The sequence below is a fragment of the Suillus clintonianus genome (assembly GCF_016758775.1).
Source record: "Suillus clintonianus strain FC179 chromosome Unknown DEU56scaffold_86, whole genome shotgun sequence".
In the NCBI taxonomy this organism is placed as follows: domain Eukaryota; kingdom Fungi; phylum Basidiomycota; class Agaricomycetes; order Boletales; family Suillaceae; genus Suillus; species Suillus clintonianus.
In genome coordinates this window covers 96,166-114,468 of record NW_024539310.1, presented here as the reverse complement: position 1 = coordinate 114,468, position 18,303 = coordinate 96,166, and the positions used below count along the sequence as shown (strand labels likewise).

At 46.9% G+C, this 18,303-nt stretch overlaps 7 protein-coding genes across 7 annotated transcripts; 4 read left to right on the top strand and 3 right to left on the bottom strand.

The window, feature by feature from the left end:
• The first annotated feature begins 3,504 nt into the window (after window positions 1-3,504).
• On the top strand, window positions 3,505-5,398 carry DEU56DRAFT_569486 (uncharacterized protein). Its single transcript, XM_041346857.1, has 7 exons — window positions 3,505-3,902; window positions 3,956-4,074; window positions 4,129-4,290; window positions 4,361-4,436; window positions 4,489-4,623; window positions 4,702-4,883; window positions 4,937-5,398. Exons 1-7 carry the CDS (start codon window positions 3,824-3,826, stop codon window positions 5,153-5,155), a joined length of 972 nt encoding a protein of 323 aa, XP_041204609.1. The 5' UTR covers window positions 3,505-3,823; the 3' UTR covers window positions 5,156-5,398.
• A 37-nt stretch (window positions 5,399-5,435) lies between these two features.
• On the bottom strand, window positions 5,436-7,836 carry DEU56DRAFT_824867 (cytochrome P450). Its single transcript, XM_041354266.1, has 12 exons — window positions 7,785-7,836; window positions 7,486-7,713; window positions 7,344-7,433; window positions 6,979-7,297; window positions 6,782-6,921; window positions 6,617-6,732; window positions 6,451-6,565; window positions 6,387-6,400; window positions 6,066-6,334; window positions 5,882-6,007; window positions 5,686-5,829; window positions 5,436-5,630 (listed from the first exon to the last, which is right to left on the bottom strand). Exons 2-12 carry the CDS (start codon window positions 7,577-7,579, stop codon window positions 5,570-5,572), a joined length of 1,488 nt encoding a protein of 495 aa, XP_041204608.1. The 5' UTR covers window positions 7,580-7,713; window positions 7,785-7,836; the 3' UTR covers window positions 5,436-5,569.
• A 108-nt stretch (window positions 7,837-7,944) lies between these two features.
• DEU56DRAFT_824852 (alcohol oxidase) lies at window positions 7,945-11,717 on the top strand. The gene is made up of 27 exons (XM_041354265.1): window positions 7,945-8,077; window positions 8,140-8,491; window positions 8,546-8,553; window positions 8,607-8,706; window positions 8,760-8,821; window positions 8,871-8,914; window positions 8,975-9,048; window positions 9,095-9,164; window positions 9,211-9,275; window positions 9,325-9,383; window positions 9,441-9,479; window positions 9,533-9,544; window positions 9,595-9,663; window positions 9,719-9,894; window positions 9,943-9,961; window positions 10,015-10,138; window positions 10,192-10,276; window positions 10,331-10,545; window positions 10,603-10,685; window positions 10,733-10,790; window positions 10,844-10,933; window positions 10,983-11,027; window positions 11,077-11,109; window positions 11,162-11,226; window positions 11,278-11,350; window positions 11,406-11,432; window positions 11,489-11,717. The coding sequence occupies exons 2-27, from the start codon at window positions 8,437-8,439 to the stop codon at window positions 11,521-11,523; spliced, it is 1,785 nt and encodes a 594-aa protein (XP_041204607.1). The 5' UTR covers window positions 7,945-8,077; window positions 8,140-8,436; the 3' UTR covers window positions 11,524-11,717.
• Window positions 11,718-11,721: 4 nt separating this feature from the next.
• Window positions 11,722-13,910, bottom strand: DEU56DRAFT_916463 (cytochrome P450; the record flags this gene model as incomplete). Its single annotated transcript, XM_041357859.1, has 12 exons — window positions 11,722-11,839; window positions 11,893-12,036; window positions 12,093-12,218; window positions 12,273-12,315; window positions 12,367-12,595; window positions 12,649-12,662; window positions 12,710-12,927; window positions 12,995-13,083; window positions 13,138-13,204; window positions 13,261-13,433; window positions 13,497-13,639; window positions 13,694-13,910. The coding sequence occupies 12 exons, from the start codon at window positions 13,908-13,910 to the stop codon at window positions 11,722-11,724; spliced, it is 1,581 nt and encodes a 526-aa protein (XP_041204606.1).
• Window positions 13,911-14,244: 334 nt separating this feature from the next.
• Window positions 14,245-14,683, top strand: DEU56DRAFT_569396 (uncharacterized protein). Its single transcript, XM_041346856.1, has 2 exons — window positions 14,245-14,594; window positions 14,653-14,683. The coding sequence occupies exon 1, from the start codon at window positions 14,366-14,368 to the stop codon at window positions 14,585-14,587; it is 222 nt and encodes a 73-aa protein (XP_041204605.1). The 5' UTR covers window positions 14,245-14,365; the 3' UTR covers window positions 14,588-14,594; window positions 14,653-14,683.
• Window positions 14,684-14,711: 28 nt separating this feature from the next.
• DEU56DRAFT_916462 (uncharacterized protein) lies at window positions 14,712-16,960 on the top strand (the record flags this gene model as incomplete). Its single annotated transcript, XM_041357858.1, has 3 exons — window positions 14,712-15,242; window positions 15,294-15,970; window positions 16,024-16,960. 3 exons carry the CDS (start codon window positions 14,712-14,714, stop codon window positions 16,958-16,960), a joined length of 2,145 nt encoding a protein of 714 aa, XP_041204604.1.
• Window positions 16,914-18,223, bottom strand: DEU56DRAFT_824835 (Tat binding protein 1-interacting protein-domain-containing protein). Its single transcript, XM_041354264.1, has 7 exons — window positions 18,133-18,223; window positions 18,054-18,085; window positions 17,878-18,001; window positions 17,687-17,827; window positions 17,560-17,630; window positions 17,361-17,497; window positions 16,914-17,268 (listed from the first exon to the last, which is right to left on the bottom strand). The coding sequence occupies exons 1-7, from the start codon at window positions 18,182-18,184 to the stop codon at window positions 17,100-17,102; spliced, it is 726 nt and encodes a 241-aa protein (XP_041204603.1). The 5' UTR covers window positions 18,185-18,223; the 3' UTR covers window positions 16,914-17,099.
• Between the last annotated feature and the right edge of the window lie 80 nt (window positions 18,224-18,303).

Here is an 18,303-nt window from a genome sequence, read left to right as displayed (position 1 = left end):
CCTGTACTATGTCTCATATATGTCCCTAATTATATCCCTCAATGTTCAGAAAGATCCATCAAGTATTGACTGAAAGGGAAGCAAAGGAACATATGTGGAGAAAGTGATAATTATAACATATCACACAAAAGTCACATTTACATATGACTCTAGTAGGACTTTAATGCTGTATCAACTTACTTTATCACCACATCCCTTCCACACATCTTCCACCCTCAGGGAAAAGTGTAGTATAGGTTCCTTGTGTACTCTATCATATATCCTATTGAAATTTAATAAAATATTTGACCAGAGTCATATGTAAATGTGACTTTTGTGTGATATGTTATAATTATCACTTTCTCCACATATGTTCCTTTGCTTCCCTTTCAGTCAATACTTGATGGATCTTTCTGAACATTGAGGGATATAATTAGGGACATATATGAGACATAGTACAGGTGTCTGATTATTAAATTTCGATGTTCTGAAGGTATAGGACCCTTATCAGTAGAAATAGCAAGTATACACACTAGCTCAAAGCTCCGGCCTATTGTGAACTGATCTTTGGTATAGAAAGTACATATATATGTGTAGCTAATGATATATGAGCAGGGTGGTCCATTTGTGCAAGGGCAAGATATTGAAAAATATGTGATTTCACATATTTCTGTTTCTGTAGAAGGACCCTGTAGGTTTCCTGTGATATCTATGTGATAGATATACTCTAAATATGCATAGGTGTAGACCCCCTACCATCCTGAGGGTCCAGTCCTACAGGAAAAAAATTCACAGGGGGTGAACCACTAGGAGAGGGTAGGTATACTGCATCCCAGGGTCTTGTCCTATTACCCTAGACTCCTGATACATTGCCCCTATTGGTTAATAGATGCTGGGGATAAATTTTACAGGTACATCTACATAGAAATACATGCATGGGAACATATTCTGTGTTTTCATGTATATTTGCTATATCTATTGATGCAGTTCACTTCAGGGGGTCAAATAAGTGGTGGAATCTCTTCATATACACTTCTAAATATGTCCTGAATACCCCAGAACACTTCCCTATCAAAGGGGCAAAAATGCGAAAATGTTCTGTACCCTAGGCTATTTTGAAAGGGCCCTGGAGGAGGAGCAAGCACACAAATACACAAAAAAGTGGTTTATTATATTATATTATACACATATATATCAAACTACTACTTATATATGAAGGAGGACCTATTGTGGTGTGGTGGTGAAGCTGCAGTGAGGTGGGGAGGGTGTGGGAATAATTATAATTGTGGGGTATATCATATTTGGCAATGTTTTTGGTGTTGTGGGGTATTTCCCACACTGTGTGGCTGAAAAATGCGAACATGTGATGTGTGGGAATAATGTGGGGAGGCCTGACATGAGCAGGTGACCAAAATGGGATGTGTTTTGTGAATTTCCGCTTTTGGAAGCCAAAATTGCGGTCATAACATACTCCACTAAATATAGAATGTATCCTGGAATGAAAAGCAGCTGAGTTTAAAAAAATGCGAAAAAATGCGGCTGTGTATAAGAATAGCCCACCCAAATGTGCAGGGCATACAGTGATATATCATCTGTGTTGAATGATATATCATTACCCTGCGTGTTAGTTCAAAGGCAGGGATATATCACGGCTGTATTCTGATGGGAGTAAATGATATATCATATCCCCAGGATGTTGTGTCTCCAAGGCCACACCACTCGTGTTCAATCTGTTGCCATCTCGCCGGATGGACACCGCATAGTTTCTGGTTCACCTGACAAGACGATCCGGGTGTGGGATGCCAATACTATTACAGACAAACCTTTTGTTGCCGCCCTCCAAAGCCACACTGACTCTGTTAACTCTGTTGCAATCTCGCCGGACGGAAAATGCATTGTGTCCGGTTCACGTGACCAGACAGTTCGGGTATGGGATATAGGGACTGGCGAGGCATTGGGTGCCCCTCTCCAAGGGCACACTGAATCTGTTGAGTCAGTTGCAATCTCGCCGAATGGGAAGACCATCGTATCTGGTTCACTTGACACGACAATTCGGGTGTGGGACATGAGGACTGGCAAGGCCTTGACTGCCCCTCTTCGAGGCCACACTCGCAATGTCCACTTTGTCGCACCGGATGGTCGTTACATTGTATCTGGCTCACACGACAACACCATCCGGATGTGGCATAGTGAGACTGGCGAAGCATCAGGTAGCCCTTTCACAGGGCACTCTAACTCGGTTCAGCCCGTCGCAATTTCATCGGACAGAACGCGCATCGTGTCTTGTCCAAATAAGAAGACAATTCATGTGTGGGTTATAGGGACTGGCAAGGCCTCAAGCGCCCATCTCCGAGGCCACACTGCCTCGGTCTTCTCTGTCGCAATCTCGTTGGATGGACGTCGCATCGTGTCTGGATCAGCCGACAAGACCATCCGGGTATGGGATATTGAAACTGGCAAGACATTGGGTGCGCCCATCCAAGGACATACTGACTGGATTCGCTGTGTTGCCATCTCGCGAAATGGACAGCACATCGTGTCTGGTTCAGACGACAAGACGATCCGGGTATGGGATATGGAGACTGGCAAGGCAGTGGGCCCCCCTTTCCGAGGGCACGCTGGATATGTTTTGTCTGTCGCAATATCGCCCGATGGCAAGTCCATCGTGTCTGGTTCACGGGACAAGACCATCCGCGTGTGGGATATAGAATTTTTCAACCAGCGCCACCCTTTCACAGCGCCTGTCATATGTTTTTCACCCAACTCAACCCATGCTCTTCATTCTGCCTCTTCGTTCTTCCAAGATTCCTCCACCCCGGCCTCTGTCGCCGCAAACGAGGATGGGTGGGTTGTAGGCCCCGACGGACGGCTTCTTCTCTACATCCCACTCAATATATACCCGGCTATGTATTTGCCAGGCAACACGCTGGTGATACATGATCATGTCTCGCATCTCGATCTACGCTATTTTGCGCACGGCACGTCATGGCACGAGTGTCGGATGTAGGAGGCAATGTCGTCTTCGCGATAAAGATCTGTGGGTCACATTATGGGCATGTAGTTTATTAGTTGACTGAGGATGGATATTCTACACAGATATCATACAACGCATATGGCATATGGCGGGAAGCTTGGACAATATCTCTAACTATTTGCGCGGACACTTATGACTGCATTGAGATAAATTTAAGTCGACCTGCATTTTCCACTCCTGGTATCAGTGAGATGATGAACTTCGTGAGCCGGACAGACAGTTTCAAATACACTCTGTGATCACCAAAGACAATCCAGTTGACTCGGACCGTAAGCTTCATCGGCCCCGGAGCAACACCATCATCCGTCATACATGGCTTAGTATGTCTTTCCATCATGATCAGAGTCCAGTGTAAATAATCAACGTTATACATCATGCATCATGTGCGAGGCCCACCCGGGTCATGGACAGATCGATAGCCCCTCCTCATAGGCGCTGAACGCTGAGTACTGAGCACGCAGTCACGTGGCCCAACGATCACAATGATACCCTGTAAATTGATCAGCCACGTAGAGCAACTGAGCTCCGAGGTATCAACGTACGGTAATGAAGCTCAATACTAATAGCTAGAAGGTGGATGAGGCGGCTAAGCTAAAATTGGCATAGACTCCGGGGTGTTATCTGTCTGATGCGCAGATCAATTCTTTGGTTAGAACCACAAGGCCACAATAGCTTTTGGGGTATTTCTTCTTATTTCTACCACCTGATAGGCTTAACGGCACATCATTTCTTTCTAGTATATAACAATGTGGCAGATGCAACTAGAAGCTACCAACACCATCACATATCACCCAAGTACAATCGTTTTCCATGGCTTTCGAGTCAGCAACAGGCATGCCGCTGGATGCCGCTAGTTTAATGTCAACAATTTTGGAGGGCATTTTGTACGGTAGGTTGGTCCGTCTCGAGTACTGTGGCCACAAAGCGTTAAGGAGTTTTCAGGGTTTTCAGTACTCATGTTCATGTGTACCATGTGGACCCTCATCTATAGCCGTCGCACGCGGAGCATCAATCAGCCTATTGCTGCGGTTGCCACTCTGATGTTCCTACTGAGTACTGTGGTTAGCTTCCCACCGCTTGCACACAATCACGTTCTTTACTGAAGTTTCCCAAAGCACATGGTCGTGGGCATCATTTATGTTGAAGACGGACTAGTGAAGGATCGTGACACGTTTCCAGGCGGCCCAGTGGCATTCTTTGCAGACCTTGTCCAAGAAATGTTTGTGGTCAAGAATGCGATCCTTGTCTTGCAAACTATGCTCGGCGATGGAGTGGTGGTGGGTTTAAAATTGTTATCTGCCAACTCGAAACCCTCGTGGCTTATAGAAATCCCATTTCTGGCAATAGACCTATCGGTGTTACGTCGTTTGGCAATCTGTCTGGGTTATCATCCTGCCATGCATCATGTGGTGCGGTGTCGCAGGTTAGGTCGCTATCATAATCAGGAAGTTCTGTACTCTAACGTCGACCCGAAGCATTTGGTATTTGTATGGTCTACAGCATGTCCCAACCGCAGACCAACAATCCCGCAAATGTTTTCCTCGATGCGACCGGAGATTGGATCACGACATTTATCGTCTTCACAATTGCAACTAATTTGTTGAGTTCAGGTAAGCACACTTCTGCGGAAGCGCGATATTGAGTCCTCATACTAACCTGAGTCCTCATACTAACCTGAATGTATCCAGGGTTACTCGCATATCGCATCTGGACGATCCAACGCAGGGTCTCTACAATGAGCGCCACGAAGGTTAACACGCGCATATTTCGCGTGCTTGTGGATGCCGCTTTTTTGTACTCTGCGGCGGTATGCTGTTCGCTCATTGCTTTCGTCTCCTCGAGCAGCGGAATGTATGTTATGGCTGACCTGGTAATTCAGCCGTTAACACCTGTTATTGGAATCACTGATCTTTGATCAACTAGGTCATCCCAGTCATCCCGATTGCCTTCTACATGGTGTTTATTCGCATCGCGACTGGTCGAAACAATCAAAAAATTTACGTCTCGACTGGCGGGCCAGCTGAGACAGAACGAAGAAGCGGGCCGGAATATCCTATGCAGCCTTTGCACACCATCAGGTTACACGCACAGCAGAACAGTGGTATATCATTGGCTGATAGCCCCAAAGCTAGTAGAGTATGAGCTGGATGACTACAGTAATGGATGTATCGGCCATTATTGTAATTGCTCAGTTCAGTATACTTCTGTACAGCTATCCTCCCACTGACTATTTGCACCAGGACATGAGGATCTGACTGCGTACTTTACTGTGGACTTGTGACCATACACGTACTATGAATCAATCGAGGCAACCTGCTGTTGGTCACGCAAACGTTCGGGTCAGACTCCCGCAAATTGCCAGATCTACCTTTGTTCTGCCAGAAGTATGATGCTTCGAATGATTCAAATTTGTCCACAGGTTCGACATTCGAACCTGGTTGTAACGCGAACTGTACCACTCGACGTTAACCTAAGTACATTCTTTGGTCTCGCACGAAGAAATATACAACCCAGACAGGCTGTACTGATCGCAATTTTCATCCGCAAAATGTAAGTTCAATAAAGAATGGCATTTCCACTACGCGGTATGAGACGACATTTGAATGGCATTGGAAGGCTGTCAGGTTGCTATTAGTTAAACATAATGATAAGTACATGAAACGGCTGCGGACCTCACGAAATTCGACGAATAGTCAATGACCACGTCTTCTTCGGTACCGTCAGCTTTCAACGGCGGTCTGACTTCAAAAGTAGCCAGCAATTGGGTGACGAACAAGAAGATCTGTACGTTTGCAAGGTTCAAGCCAGGGCATATTCTTGACGTCTGCTTAGCAATTGCAAGATACTGATGGAGTGTCGTTTACATACCTTTTTCCAAATCCAAACGTGAAATCTCGGGGATCCTTCGCGCTGTCTTCATGACCCAAAGGTAAATGCCGCTCAGGCATAAACTGATGAGGATCTCGGTAGATGTTTGGGTCATGAGTCATTGCCCTGAATCAAACATCTTGTTCAACAATTACTTCCTCTCCGAGCTTAGTGGCAAACCTACCATATGTTGAACATCACCCAGGTATTCTGTGGAATACGGTAGCCCTTGTACGAGTCGGTTTTGACGGGTGACCTTGGGATCATGGGTGTCACTGGATTGAAGCGATGAACCTCCCTTATTACCGCATCAATGTATGGCATCGCAGTCATGTCAGACAGTAGTGGTTGTCTGGTAGACTCAGTGACACTCGCAATTTCTTGGTAAGCCCTTTCTTGAACATCTTGGTGCGCCATTATCAATATCAAGAAGTTCATAAGTATCGCATACGTCTGTAAAAAAGGTTTGTGCTGTTTCAAATGCGGACAAGACAAAAAACCTTACAGTCTCTATTGCGGCTAGCTGTCTTGTCAGAAAATACTCCGTCCTTTATGAAAAATGTACGCACCTGTATGGATGCTCGATGCTGCAGAGACGAGCTCTTCCTCCTTATATTTCGATGTCCCTGCAATGATCTCACTGAGTGCGTCGGGCACCATTCCCTGCATCTCAGTACCGTCAAGCTTTGTGTCATGTTCGTTAAAAGTCGAAAATGATATAGCAGATAAACGTACAACAGAACTGCGTGCCTGTTGAAAAGGTTGAGCAGTGTAATCGATGAACTTTGTCCTAGCACCCCTCGCCCATCGTTTGAAGGCCATTCCAGGGAACCAGTCCGGTAAATATAATACTGTGGCGTTCAATAAGACTGCCTGTCGTCGAAAAAAAACAAGCATTACATAGAGGCACAGCATCAGCAAGCCATCGTCCAGGCCGCAAAGCTTGTTGGGTGTGAATAGAGATTTCGTCCCCCAGTTTGAGTTCGGAATCGTCTACTGTTCTCCCGTATGTGAATCGCGTGATATAAGTCCCAAGGTACCTTATCGTTCATTGAAAGATGTTAGTAAGTGACCATGATGTTCGATAATGTTCGTACCTTCGAATATGTTGCCTGAATGACTCCGGAGATTGTGCTATCTGCAGCATTAAGCTAGTGGTCTCTTCTTCAAGGATTGGGCCCCAAGATTTTTGCGCCCTTGGATTTAGAGCACCTTGAAGAAGTGCCCGGGCCTTTCTCTGCCTCTCATTATGATCCATAAATGCGATGTTGTCTTGCCGTCCGGTGAGAGCTACCATTGACCAAGTTGGACGGCGGGCATAAAGCGTAGACTTCGTTTCCAACAGGTCCGTGACCGCGCTGGCTTCGTTGACAATGAGGATATCCCGACCGTAGGCATAAAGGTATATTAAGGGCCCTAGAAATAATGAGCCCGCATAGCATCTGTGAGGAAGAGATCATACCAAATGTTTTGGACCAGGCAGCATACTGCCTCCACGGATGGTCCCAAGGCAATATCTCCTCATTTCCGAACCAAAATTTTCTGGGTGGACCTGCATAACTGGCGTTACTTTGAGCGTTCGGCACGGCAAATTTAACAGTTACCTGGGGGGAGAGGTAATCGTCTGAATCTTCCAAAGGCCCAACTCGCCAGAGCCAGAGTACAAAAACATGCACAGAGATGGCTTAATGTGAACATCTTCGATCAGAACCCCGGGTACTTCAGTCTCCATTTTATATTCAAATCATTGGCGTCCGAGAGCCTGAGCGCGCTATGACACTGATGTGATCGCGCTCATCCTGATTCTGATCCCCATTCTGGAATTTCTGGTTCTAGTTCAATTGGGAGTAGTAGGTTATACTAGAAGCGCTATGTCCAGAAGCAAACAAGGTGAGTGACGTACAGGGGGCGGATATTATACTGTTTCAGATTCTGGAATGTAAGAGTCAATTAAGAGTACCGATTCTACCGAAGAGCAACCGAAGAGGCTGAATCATTGGCAATGGTGACTCGGCTTCTCCCGCTCCGTGGTTCTTGATCCTTGTTCAGCAAATTTGAACCTTGAACCTTGAACCTTGAACCTTGAGCTTCAGCGTGAGTGCTTACCGGTGTCTAATCTACTGATATGCATTTGTAGTCCAATGCCGAGACTCATCTCGACCCTATATGCATGGAGATTTCTAAAGATTTAGTCAGGTGGGTGTCTGCGCCCAATATGAATATGACTGTCGAGATCCTATCAGATCTTATCATGCGAGTTGTGGACTGTCGTGGGTGCCTGGTGAACTGATCATATCCGATGGATGAATTCAATCAGACCAGACCTCACGAAAGCATCATTATCTATGACTATTTTTGTGATTCTGAGTTCACTGGCGCTCTTGAGTCGAACTTTACCTTCCAGCGGCAATCCACACCGACCCGGTTCACATTGCAGTTCAATTCGGTCCGTGATCAAGATTATCTCGCCCACAGTCACGGTCCTAGCATTCCTCTCAGTGCCCGTGTCTCTATAAGAACGGGTTTCAGTCTTTATTTTCCTTACTAATCGAACAATGCTGACCTCCGTTGATGAAGTTAAGGGACATGTCTTTGACTATATCATCATCGGTGTGTTCAGTATTAAATTTGAACGTGCCATGAAGTAACTCACCACACTTACAGGTGGTGGAGTAAGAGGGAGCATTTATTGCTCTCAGCTTGATAACTGACTGACGGCTCCTAGACAACCGGTCTTGTTTTAGCGACACGTCTGTCAGAAAACCCATCGACGTCAGTGCTTGTCTTGGAGGCAGGTGGTGCTCATCTCGATGATGACACACTCTGTCAGTCTGTCTGAATTCCCCTGAATTATCCGAGTCGCTGACATGAAGTCTAGTGGTGCCTCAACAACGTTGGTTGTACATGGGCAAGCCCGAATACGACTGGAGCTTTAAAACTGTTAGTATATCCGACTTCAAGCCTGTAATCATAATTTAACGACGCGAAGGAAACACAACATTACGCCAAAGACAGAGTATTCACATGGCCTAGGTTAGTTATACTTCACTCCGAACAGTCTTTGCTGCTCTGACCTACGACTGTTGTTTATAGGGGAAAGGGACTTGGAGGCAGTTCCGCAATCAACAACCTGCTCTGGAATAAGCCGGCGCGCCAACACATTGAAGGTGAACTTCATTTGCCTACATTGACACCTCCTTAACACACCATTAGCATGGGGTGCACTTGGCAACGATGGATGGACTTGGGAAAAATTCCAGGCATATTCCAAGAAATCGGAGAGGTCAGCCATATTGCTGAGCGAAGGTCCCTAGCTAATCACCTCCCAGGTTCGTGAAGCCGAACCACAACACGGATGTTTTGACGTATGATACAAAACTTCACGGGGATCATGGTGCGTCACTCCGCTATCACGACAATGAGTCTTACTCATCTTATCACAGGCGCTGTCGTCACGTCCTTTCCGCCAGTCATCTCAAACCTCGAGGAAGATTTCAGAAAGGTGCTGATTGGAACTTAAAACATATCGCATTTCATCTGACATCACATCACTGGCCAGGCAATGGAGGTCTACAATGTCCCGACCATCCAAGACTCAGTAAGTACGATGTCATGGCACTGTCACATGTTCTGAAGGAGTTTTACATCTAGTTCTCAGGGGCGGTAAACTCGCTTTATCCACTCACGATTTCCTCCACCTAATTTTCACTCAGCCCCGCGGAACATCTCCTTCTCTGTCCACTTTGGACCCATCAACCCACCGTCGATCTTACGCCACTAACGTGTGTGCCCTAAGGTTATCATCTCAGCTGATACTGATTTGTTGCAATCACTCAGATGTATTATCAACCGGTCGCAGGGCGTACTAACTTAAAGGTCCTCGTCGAAGCCTACGTAACTGAGATCGTTACTACGAATCTCAACGGACTAATCACCGCTACTGGTGTCAAATTTGTCAAAAGTGACAATACATACACGGCAAATGTCGCTGGCGAAGTGTGCCTAACAGCTGGGTAAGTTCTTTACTGTCTGATAGTCGTTGCAGCTGAAAATTCTGTCAGTGCTATTATGTCTCCACAGGTGTGAAGACTCTATGTGTCAGCTGCCTCAATATCGAATAACTTTCTTCCTAGATACTCGAAATGTCTGGCATCGGTGATCCTGCTGTTCTTGCACAGGCAGGTATCGAGGTGAAACTTGACCTCCCTGGTGTTGGAATGAATGTCCAGGAACATCTATACACCGGAGTGACCTTCGGTGCGTCGCAGAATACTGACCCTGTTTATGGTCACTGACTCGCCCTAGTGCAGAATTGACGAATCACTTCGTGGGTGAGCAGGAGGTGAATACCTTTGATTCTCTTGCCACAAATCCTGGCTTGCATAAAGTGCTGCAGTAAGACAGATTAATGGTCAATCGGACCATCTCCGCTGACCAGAACATTACTAGTGCAAGTGGCAAAGGCGCTTTGAACCTCAACACCGTTGACATCGCATTTGTTTCATTGGCTGATATTTCACCCGAACTCAATGCAAAAGTAATCGCAGCCCTGCAATGTGAGGAGAAGGATGCGGGACTCGCCGCGCAGTACAAGTTACAAGCCGAGCATCTTCGGGAGAAGGTCCCTAGTCTCGAAATCTTACTGGCTCCGGGAGCAGCAAAGCGTATGCATGACACCCATCACTGCATTTAGGCGAAGTTTGATATATATTGCTTTGCAGCACCCCCGCAGGGGTGGGATGCCTCGAAGAAGCATGTTTCGCTCTGTTTTGCTATCAACTGCCCACTTTCCCGTGGAACCATAGTAAGCAGTGACTTTATCCTTGAGTTCTTCGTTGATGCATTTGACAGCATGTTAAATCTAAAGATTCGCTTGCGATTGACCCGCGTGTTTTTGAGAATTCATGCGGTAAGGCAAAATGTATTCGTATTCCCACTCTGACTCACCCTTTCGGTCTCAAGATCTAGACACCATGGTTGAATTAGTTAAATTTTGCAGGAGGTTAGCTGAGACACCTCCTTTGAAAGGAGAAGGAGAGGGCCGACTCAAAGGTAGGCGTTGTTTGTTCACCTTGTGAAACTGACTCATACTGCATTTCAGAGATTCATCCTGGACCGGAATGTCAAGATGATGCCTCCATCGCAGGTTCTGTCATAATTTAACTCCTCCAGTGAGATTGCTCACCTGGATTTAGAATGGATTCGCAACAATGTCAACACGACCTTTCGTGAGTCCTTGTATGTCTGCACACACAATGGCGCTCGATCATTTCATGTCAGATACTGCTGGTTCATGTTCCATGCTTCCGAAGGAATTGAACGGCGTTGTTGATCCTCAGCTCAAGGTAGTACTTTGACGCAATCATTTGCCTTTTTTTCTAACCTTGAACCTATAGATATGGGGCACCCACAATATCAGAGTCGCCGACTTGTCAGTCGTTCCGCTCCATGTCGGCAGCCACACTCAATGTGAATTTATTGCTTCTTCTTGTTTCAATACACCCCATAACGTCAATCTTACCAGCTGTGGCATATGCCATAGCAGAACAAGGTATGATTCGATTCTTTCTGTAACCACTCGCTCTCATCAAGGGCTGGTGATCTTAGCCGCGGACATCATCAAGGCGCGCCACGAGAAATAGTTGAACTTGGCCAGTTTATGTTGTGCAAGTGCAATGAGATCGTAGTCACATGTACTAATAGACACACTTACTTCTTGAGATCTCATATTGGTCTGTCCAGCTTTCATGGTACGTCTCATGACAAGAATCGAATCACGATTCGGAACTATGATGCTTACACAAAATAATATGAATATACGAATCTACTCAATACTCTCGCTACAAGCTGCTGCGGCCCTCATTGCCATTCTGGGACACTTCGCTAGCTCTGGCTTGGAGTTCTGATGCAATCTGTTCAGATCGGGGAAGTATACAAGCTTGAAACGATTTGGGAAATCTTACAAATTCAGTCGTGAGTAAAGCATTCAGGTGATGTACGACTTTCCTCACCTCATCAAACCCTGTGTAAATGGCGTCTTCAAAAGAGTGTGCCTTCCATCTGATCCAACAGCTGGAGATATGACGAAGGTAGACACGAGACCAGTTACAAATAAAAATATACTATTATCCGCGAAAAATCTGCCGGGACATATCCTGATGGTTGATTAGCATTAGAACATCATCACATGCATCGTCATCGCACCACGCACCTCCTACCAAAGCCAAACACGTATGAATATGGGTCCAATGCTGTCCTTTCGACACAGTCGTCAAGAAAACGTTCTGGTGCAAATTCGTCGGGAGAGATTCCGCTAATGTCATCCCTAGATATTGCCCTAGAAAACAGAATAAACATATCGCAGAATCTACATAAACTGCATGACACTGACCAAATGTTCGGAAAGACAATTGTATCCTCAGGCACGTGGAACCCTTAGAAGAAATGAATGGACAGACGCTGCTGATTCAAAGGATTTCTCGTACCTTGGTATACGTCTTTCTTGCTTGTGTAATGAGGAAGACATAGAGGAACCACCGGATCCCACCGTAGTGTTTCCTTAATTGCAGCATTCACGTAAGGTAAACGGGAGCGATCATCCAAAGTCGGGAGTTGCCCATGACCAACAACGCGGTCAAGCTCCATCCTTATCTTCGTCTGGATATCAGGGTACAAGGCCATGGCAAGAATGAATGTCAAAATGGTGCCCATGGTCTGCATCTCGAGATGTCAGAACGGTATGTATGATTAAGGCATCGAAACCTTACCGTTTCGCTACCAGCTAATGACAGTCAATGTCAAATTAGAATGGGAAAGACTGAAACTCACCCCCATACATCGAACCAGCAGCCCACCGTATATGATGTTCCATATCGGTACCGCCTTCTACCTGAAGGCAAGTAGCAGTGAAAGATATATTTTGTGAAGCCGACGACACCTGTTGCTTGACATATTCAAAAGGGAGTCCGACGACGCGGAGAAGGCGTGTGCGGCCTTCTTTAGCAACGGTGTGGATGCTGTTGAAGGGAACCCAAGAAGGGATATATCTGACTGGGACCATGCAGATATTTCATGTCAGTACTTCTGCTGAGAACAGAAGTTCGCAGGATTTACTGACGCCATGGTAAAGTGTCGACGAGGTATGTTCCTGGCATCATTCCTTTGCCTATGGTGGCCATCATAATCTCCAGTTCAGCAATAAACTAGACGGACGTAAGAAAAAAAAGTCTGTAGCTGGCAAAGTAAAGCACACAAACACTCATCGACTCCGGGCTTTTCACCGGGACGCCATATGTCATAGACAATACGATGCGGCCTGTAGCACTTGAATTACCTTCCGTTAGCTGAAAGACTCTAGCATTACGAAATGCACCACTTACAGCCGAAGCTGAGATATGAAGTCACTTGGGCTATCGACAAGGCTGTCCAAAAACAACACGACGGCCTCCGCTTGCAAGTTGTTATATCCTTGGACTGCGCCAGCATTCAGAGCCAAATGAGCGAGCTTCCTCTGGTCTTTCCACGCAGTGCAGTAACGAAGTAAAGGAAAGCTCTAAGCCATACAAGCAAGATCGAAGTCAGAATTAAAAGATTAGCACAGCGCCCCGATGCCTACCTGACCAAGGCCCATGAGTTCTCCTAGCATTATGGGAACCGGACGATCAGAATATGATTTCTTGGATAGAAGTTCGTCAGCATGTTCGAAGGAGTTCAATACCATGATCCGTTGGTGCAATGCCTCGAGGTAGATGATATCGCCTGTAAAACAAATGTTCAACGAAAATAGTCGCATCAAATGTGTGGGCAACTAACCATACGAGCCTTTCCATTCTGCGAACGTTTTTGCCGTGTCAACTAATGGAATGTCAAAGAGGTTCCCTATGATTGGCTTTTGTTTAGGGCCAGGAGGTAGCGGCAACTGGTGGATGTCCTTTGGCTCGCATCGTCTGAGTCTTTTGCGAATGACCTGGCACAAATAGACGCTCGATGCACCGGCCAAACATGCGAGACCTATCAGCACGGAATACATGTTTTAGTGGGAATGAAATCTGAAGCACTTCAAAGCACCATGATAAACAGATTCAGCCTAGACCTAAATATCCCCGACCAATACGCAGGGAAGACGCGACGGTATATACAGTTCGGGACATCTTTTACATACATGTTAAATTATTCTTCATGGCCGGGGCAGACTGCATCGCCGCGCCAGAAAGGAAGACACCTAGATACAGCTAGATCGTGATAAGTGTCAGCTATGCCTCATCCCATTAAACCTTACCTAATAGTAAGAAGGTCAAATACCTCGGCGCGCCGCGACTTCATGAGCGCATGCAATTTGCAAACTACTATCCTCATTAAGAGGCCCGTCGGCTCCGAAGTCGTTTCTGTAGCGATTTCGTCGATTGTATTCTGAGAAATCTGGCATATACCCCGATGGAGCAGTAATATATGCAAAACGTCTGAGGTACAAAGCAAGGTGAAGTTATGGGACGCAGCCTAAGTGATCTGAAACTGATGGAAGCACTGATTATTGTATTAATAACAGACGCGTCTATTCTCGAAGTGACTGGGGACCCACATAGGCACCCGTCACTGCACTTTTCACGGTCCGATGCACTCACGACTTTTCCTGCTTCAATTTATTCGCTGGCTGACTTTCTGTCGCGAACAGCGATTGTAGAGACTGTGTTGGCATACGTGATGTGAGCGCTAGGTGTGTACAATCTATCTATGTGTCACGGATCAATATATGAAATCCTTTTCCTCACAAGCCCCTATTATTATAAAGTGTAACGTTCCACTGCCCCCTCACTTCCACGACACAACGACAATGGACAAACTATTTTCTGTTATTGCTGCTCTCAACGCAGGCAAACTCCCCACCCAGAACCAGGTGGGCGCCGCAATCGACTGGACACTCGAGAATATCGTCCCGAGCGACGAATCTCCTGATGCTGGAAAGCTGAGCATCCCAGGTAAAACCCTCGCGCAGGACACACAATACCTCCTCACTGCATACAAGATGCTTGGGGACAACAAAAACTGTGATGCCATCTCAACTTTGCTCAGATTCAATTTGATCTCACTGAATTCCCTCGGTACAGATGACAATCTCTTGCAAGACGTCCTCTGGCATCTCTCTGAGGGAGATTTCGCAGAAGCGCGTGTAGAAGCAACTGGTCCGGAAGAGGCTTCCACCGATCTCCAATCGATTCGCTCCGAAATCCGCTCTTTTCTACGTACTCTTTGGACCATCGAAGCCGGAGCTGCTGAGGCCAAGACAATTTCACGCGAGATAACAAATTCCGCTAAAGACATCGCTGTGTGCCCACGTATTCGTCCAAAGGAGATCTATCACTATGTCTGCTTTTTCTGTTGTCAGATATTACGGTGCTGACGATGTTTTGCGCAGATCTGTGAACTTGCGCAGAAGGACAAGGACTACCACCGCACCCTCTCCACACTTTTAGACATTATGTCGAAGTGGATCAACAAGCCTCTTGATACCGCCGCTGATATGAACCAGTCACCGTCGTTGGAGTTTTTCATTAACGATCCTTCCGAGAAGCATGTCATTGAAGCGCTTCGTGGCATCTGCACTCTCGTCGAGCGCGCCGCTGACTGGCCCTTGGTTAACATATTTGCCAAGGCCCAATCGTGCACCGCACACGCCAGGAATGACAGAGACATAAATAGGTGGATCAACGAATTATTCGTGCACATCCGGAAGGGTCTCGACGAGCCCAACTATGTACGGTCAGAAGAAGCACAGCAAATGCATAAACAACTTGGCGAGCGCTGGGGGCTGTTTGTTCACCAACATTCGGATACGGGTCGAATGTTTTTGGATGTGTGGGACCTCATGATCAAGCTGCATGCTTTCCAACATGGTATCACAACGGATAACAACCTGCATGGTGTGCGGCTGGGACATGCTGCGTTCGGTAAGTACTTTGCGCAGAACGTTGGTATGGGCGGACAGACGGGTATGCATTTTGCCCTCGATCACGCTTCGTGGTTCTGGCAGGACGTGCTCAATGTCTATGCGCCACGCATCTTGCGCGTCATCAAAGACATTCCAATTCCAGGGTGAATTCCTGAGTCAATGACGCGTTTTCCGGATTTGCTGACAAGCCTGATAGAACCGAGTACGCTGATAACGAGATCGAATTTATTTTGGGGAATATCAACATCTCATCGCTGAGCTTGCTTCCTGGGCACGGCTACATCACTGCACCCTCCGGGTCGCAGTCGACCACCACCGCCTCTGGCACCCTCACGCATATTCGGATGCAAGCAGTCCAGCTCGTGCTCAAGGAGGTCTCATTCTTTTACAAGGAGAAGGTTACTATTTTCGGGCCCAAGGAATTCGTAGGTCTTATGGAGTTCATTCTCCCAACAAAGGGGATCGATATTGACCTCAAGTTCCGTTTGATCCCAAATACGCCCGTGGGTCTCAAGGAGCGCGAGCGTCTTGGACGGTTCTTCAAAACCGAGCGCATTGAGGTGACTGTGGCGGAAGATGTCGCCATGAGAGTTCAGCAGTGCAATCAGCCCATCTTCAGATCCTCCTTCAAGCCTGTCTTCATGCTTCGCTTCCGCGAGGCATTTTCACGCAATCTGGAGGAGCAGATCAGGGGACTGTTTGATACTGCTGACGCTCTGGCATTTGATATTGGGCGGCACTCAGAGGTGTTCCAGGATGCTGAATTTGGGACTGCGTCGTCTGTCGTTTCTGCATTGTTGAGTGAGATAGGAAAGCTTTGTCGGATGGAAGGTGGTCTGCTAGCTGGTCGGAAAGCGGCTGGAACGGGAGTTGTCAAGGATGATCTGGGCGGCAACGCGACGATGGGCGCGGAACCACAGATTCTGCCCGGGGAGGAGAGAGAGCGTCACACCTTCCGAGGCACCTCCGATATCTTCAGGAATCTTTTCTGCAAGCAGACTGTTGTTAAACGAGGGAATCACGCCGGGAAGGAAGGTCCAAAGCAGGTGCAGAGTTTCAAGCAAAGCGTCGAGCACAAGAAGCTGGAGGAGGAGAAGCGGAGGGGGTGGCAAAGTTCGGCATTCGATCTGTAATCATTGATGGTTTTGTCTGATACGCGTCTCTTAATGAGTCTCCAGTTTGGCTTTAGTAGTTTTATCTTCTTCGGTCTTGATAACAGTGTCCGTAAGCACATGGATAAACGGGTAGGTGTACAAGATGCTGTGATGATAACTACTCCCGCTTCCTCTTCAGGTTGATACGAGCGTTTGTACCTTGTATAGTGCACAACGGTCCCTTCTCGAGTGCCTTGTGTTCTGTAGTATCGAACTCCATCCCTAGATCTTCGATGAGCATCTCGGCGTCCTGGGGCGGGAGGGAATCTGTCGCAAGCTGCCAAAAACTGTCTAGGTAATCAGCAACATGTTCGGATGCATTAGATGCATTGGATGCGTCGATGATCTGGAAGGATCAGCGGGTGAGCAAAGAACTGACGTCATGAAAACTTTTCTTCGGCGAATCCATTCCGCACGCCATGTTGCCCAGTCAGCATCGATCTTGACGAGTTCCTCGGGAGAAATGAGCGGTGTGCCAGATCGAAGCGGGACGAGTCTTTCGGTGAGTTGGACCATCTTTGAAGGGACAAAAGTAGGTCACATTGGTTCACTCAAAGTGGTGAGAGTCGTGTACTTACCCCCTCTTTCGTGCTCGCAATTTGCGCATCGAGTTCCTCGTCCGTTGGACAATTCTTGAGTTTGGACAATTCTTTTACAATTGAAGGTCATACGACGGGACTACCCGTCTTTGCTTTGGTGCTTTACCTGCTGTTATAGACTTGACCTCTGCCGCAAGCACGTTGGTACTTTCCTCGATCGTCTTGCACTCGGCCTCAAGTTCTGTTAGCTTATCGGCAGGAACCGAGTCAATGTTGGCCTGATTGGCGACGAAGAAACTTGTTTTGCCTCAATAGACCGTAAATGCAAGAGGCTCTTATGTATGACGCTATACGCACCATACGTTTTCTGCACGATCTCGCCCTTTTCTGCCAGAACGATGAGGATCTTCTGCGTTGTAGCCTTCGGCACTGCGCCTTTCAGGTTAGCAGCGACATCTACAGCACCAAAAGGACGATTCATCTGTTGCATTCCACGTTAGTATAGCGCATATATGCGCATTTTTCTGGGTCACTCTTTTCAGATATTGCAATATTGCATCTTCGGCTAATGCGAGATGAGAAAGACATGAGAGAGTCGTAATTGGGGCTCACCTTCTTGGCCTTTAAGAACCTTTACATCTGAGCTTTTCGCTTTGCTTGCCATTGTCAGTGTGGGATGTCAGTGTGAGAGTGATGCCGTCGTTGATGATAGGCGCGCCGAGATATATGCACGCGTTTATAAAGTCACGTGTGATAAAAGTCGGTCGGATCTGTGATTTCCGT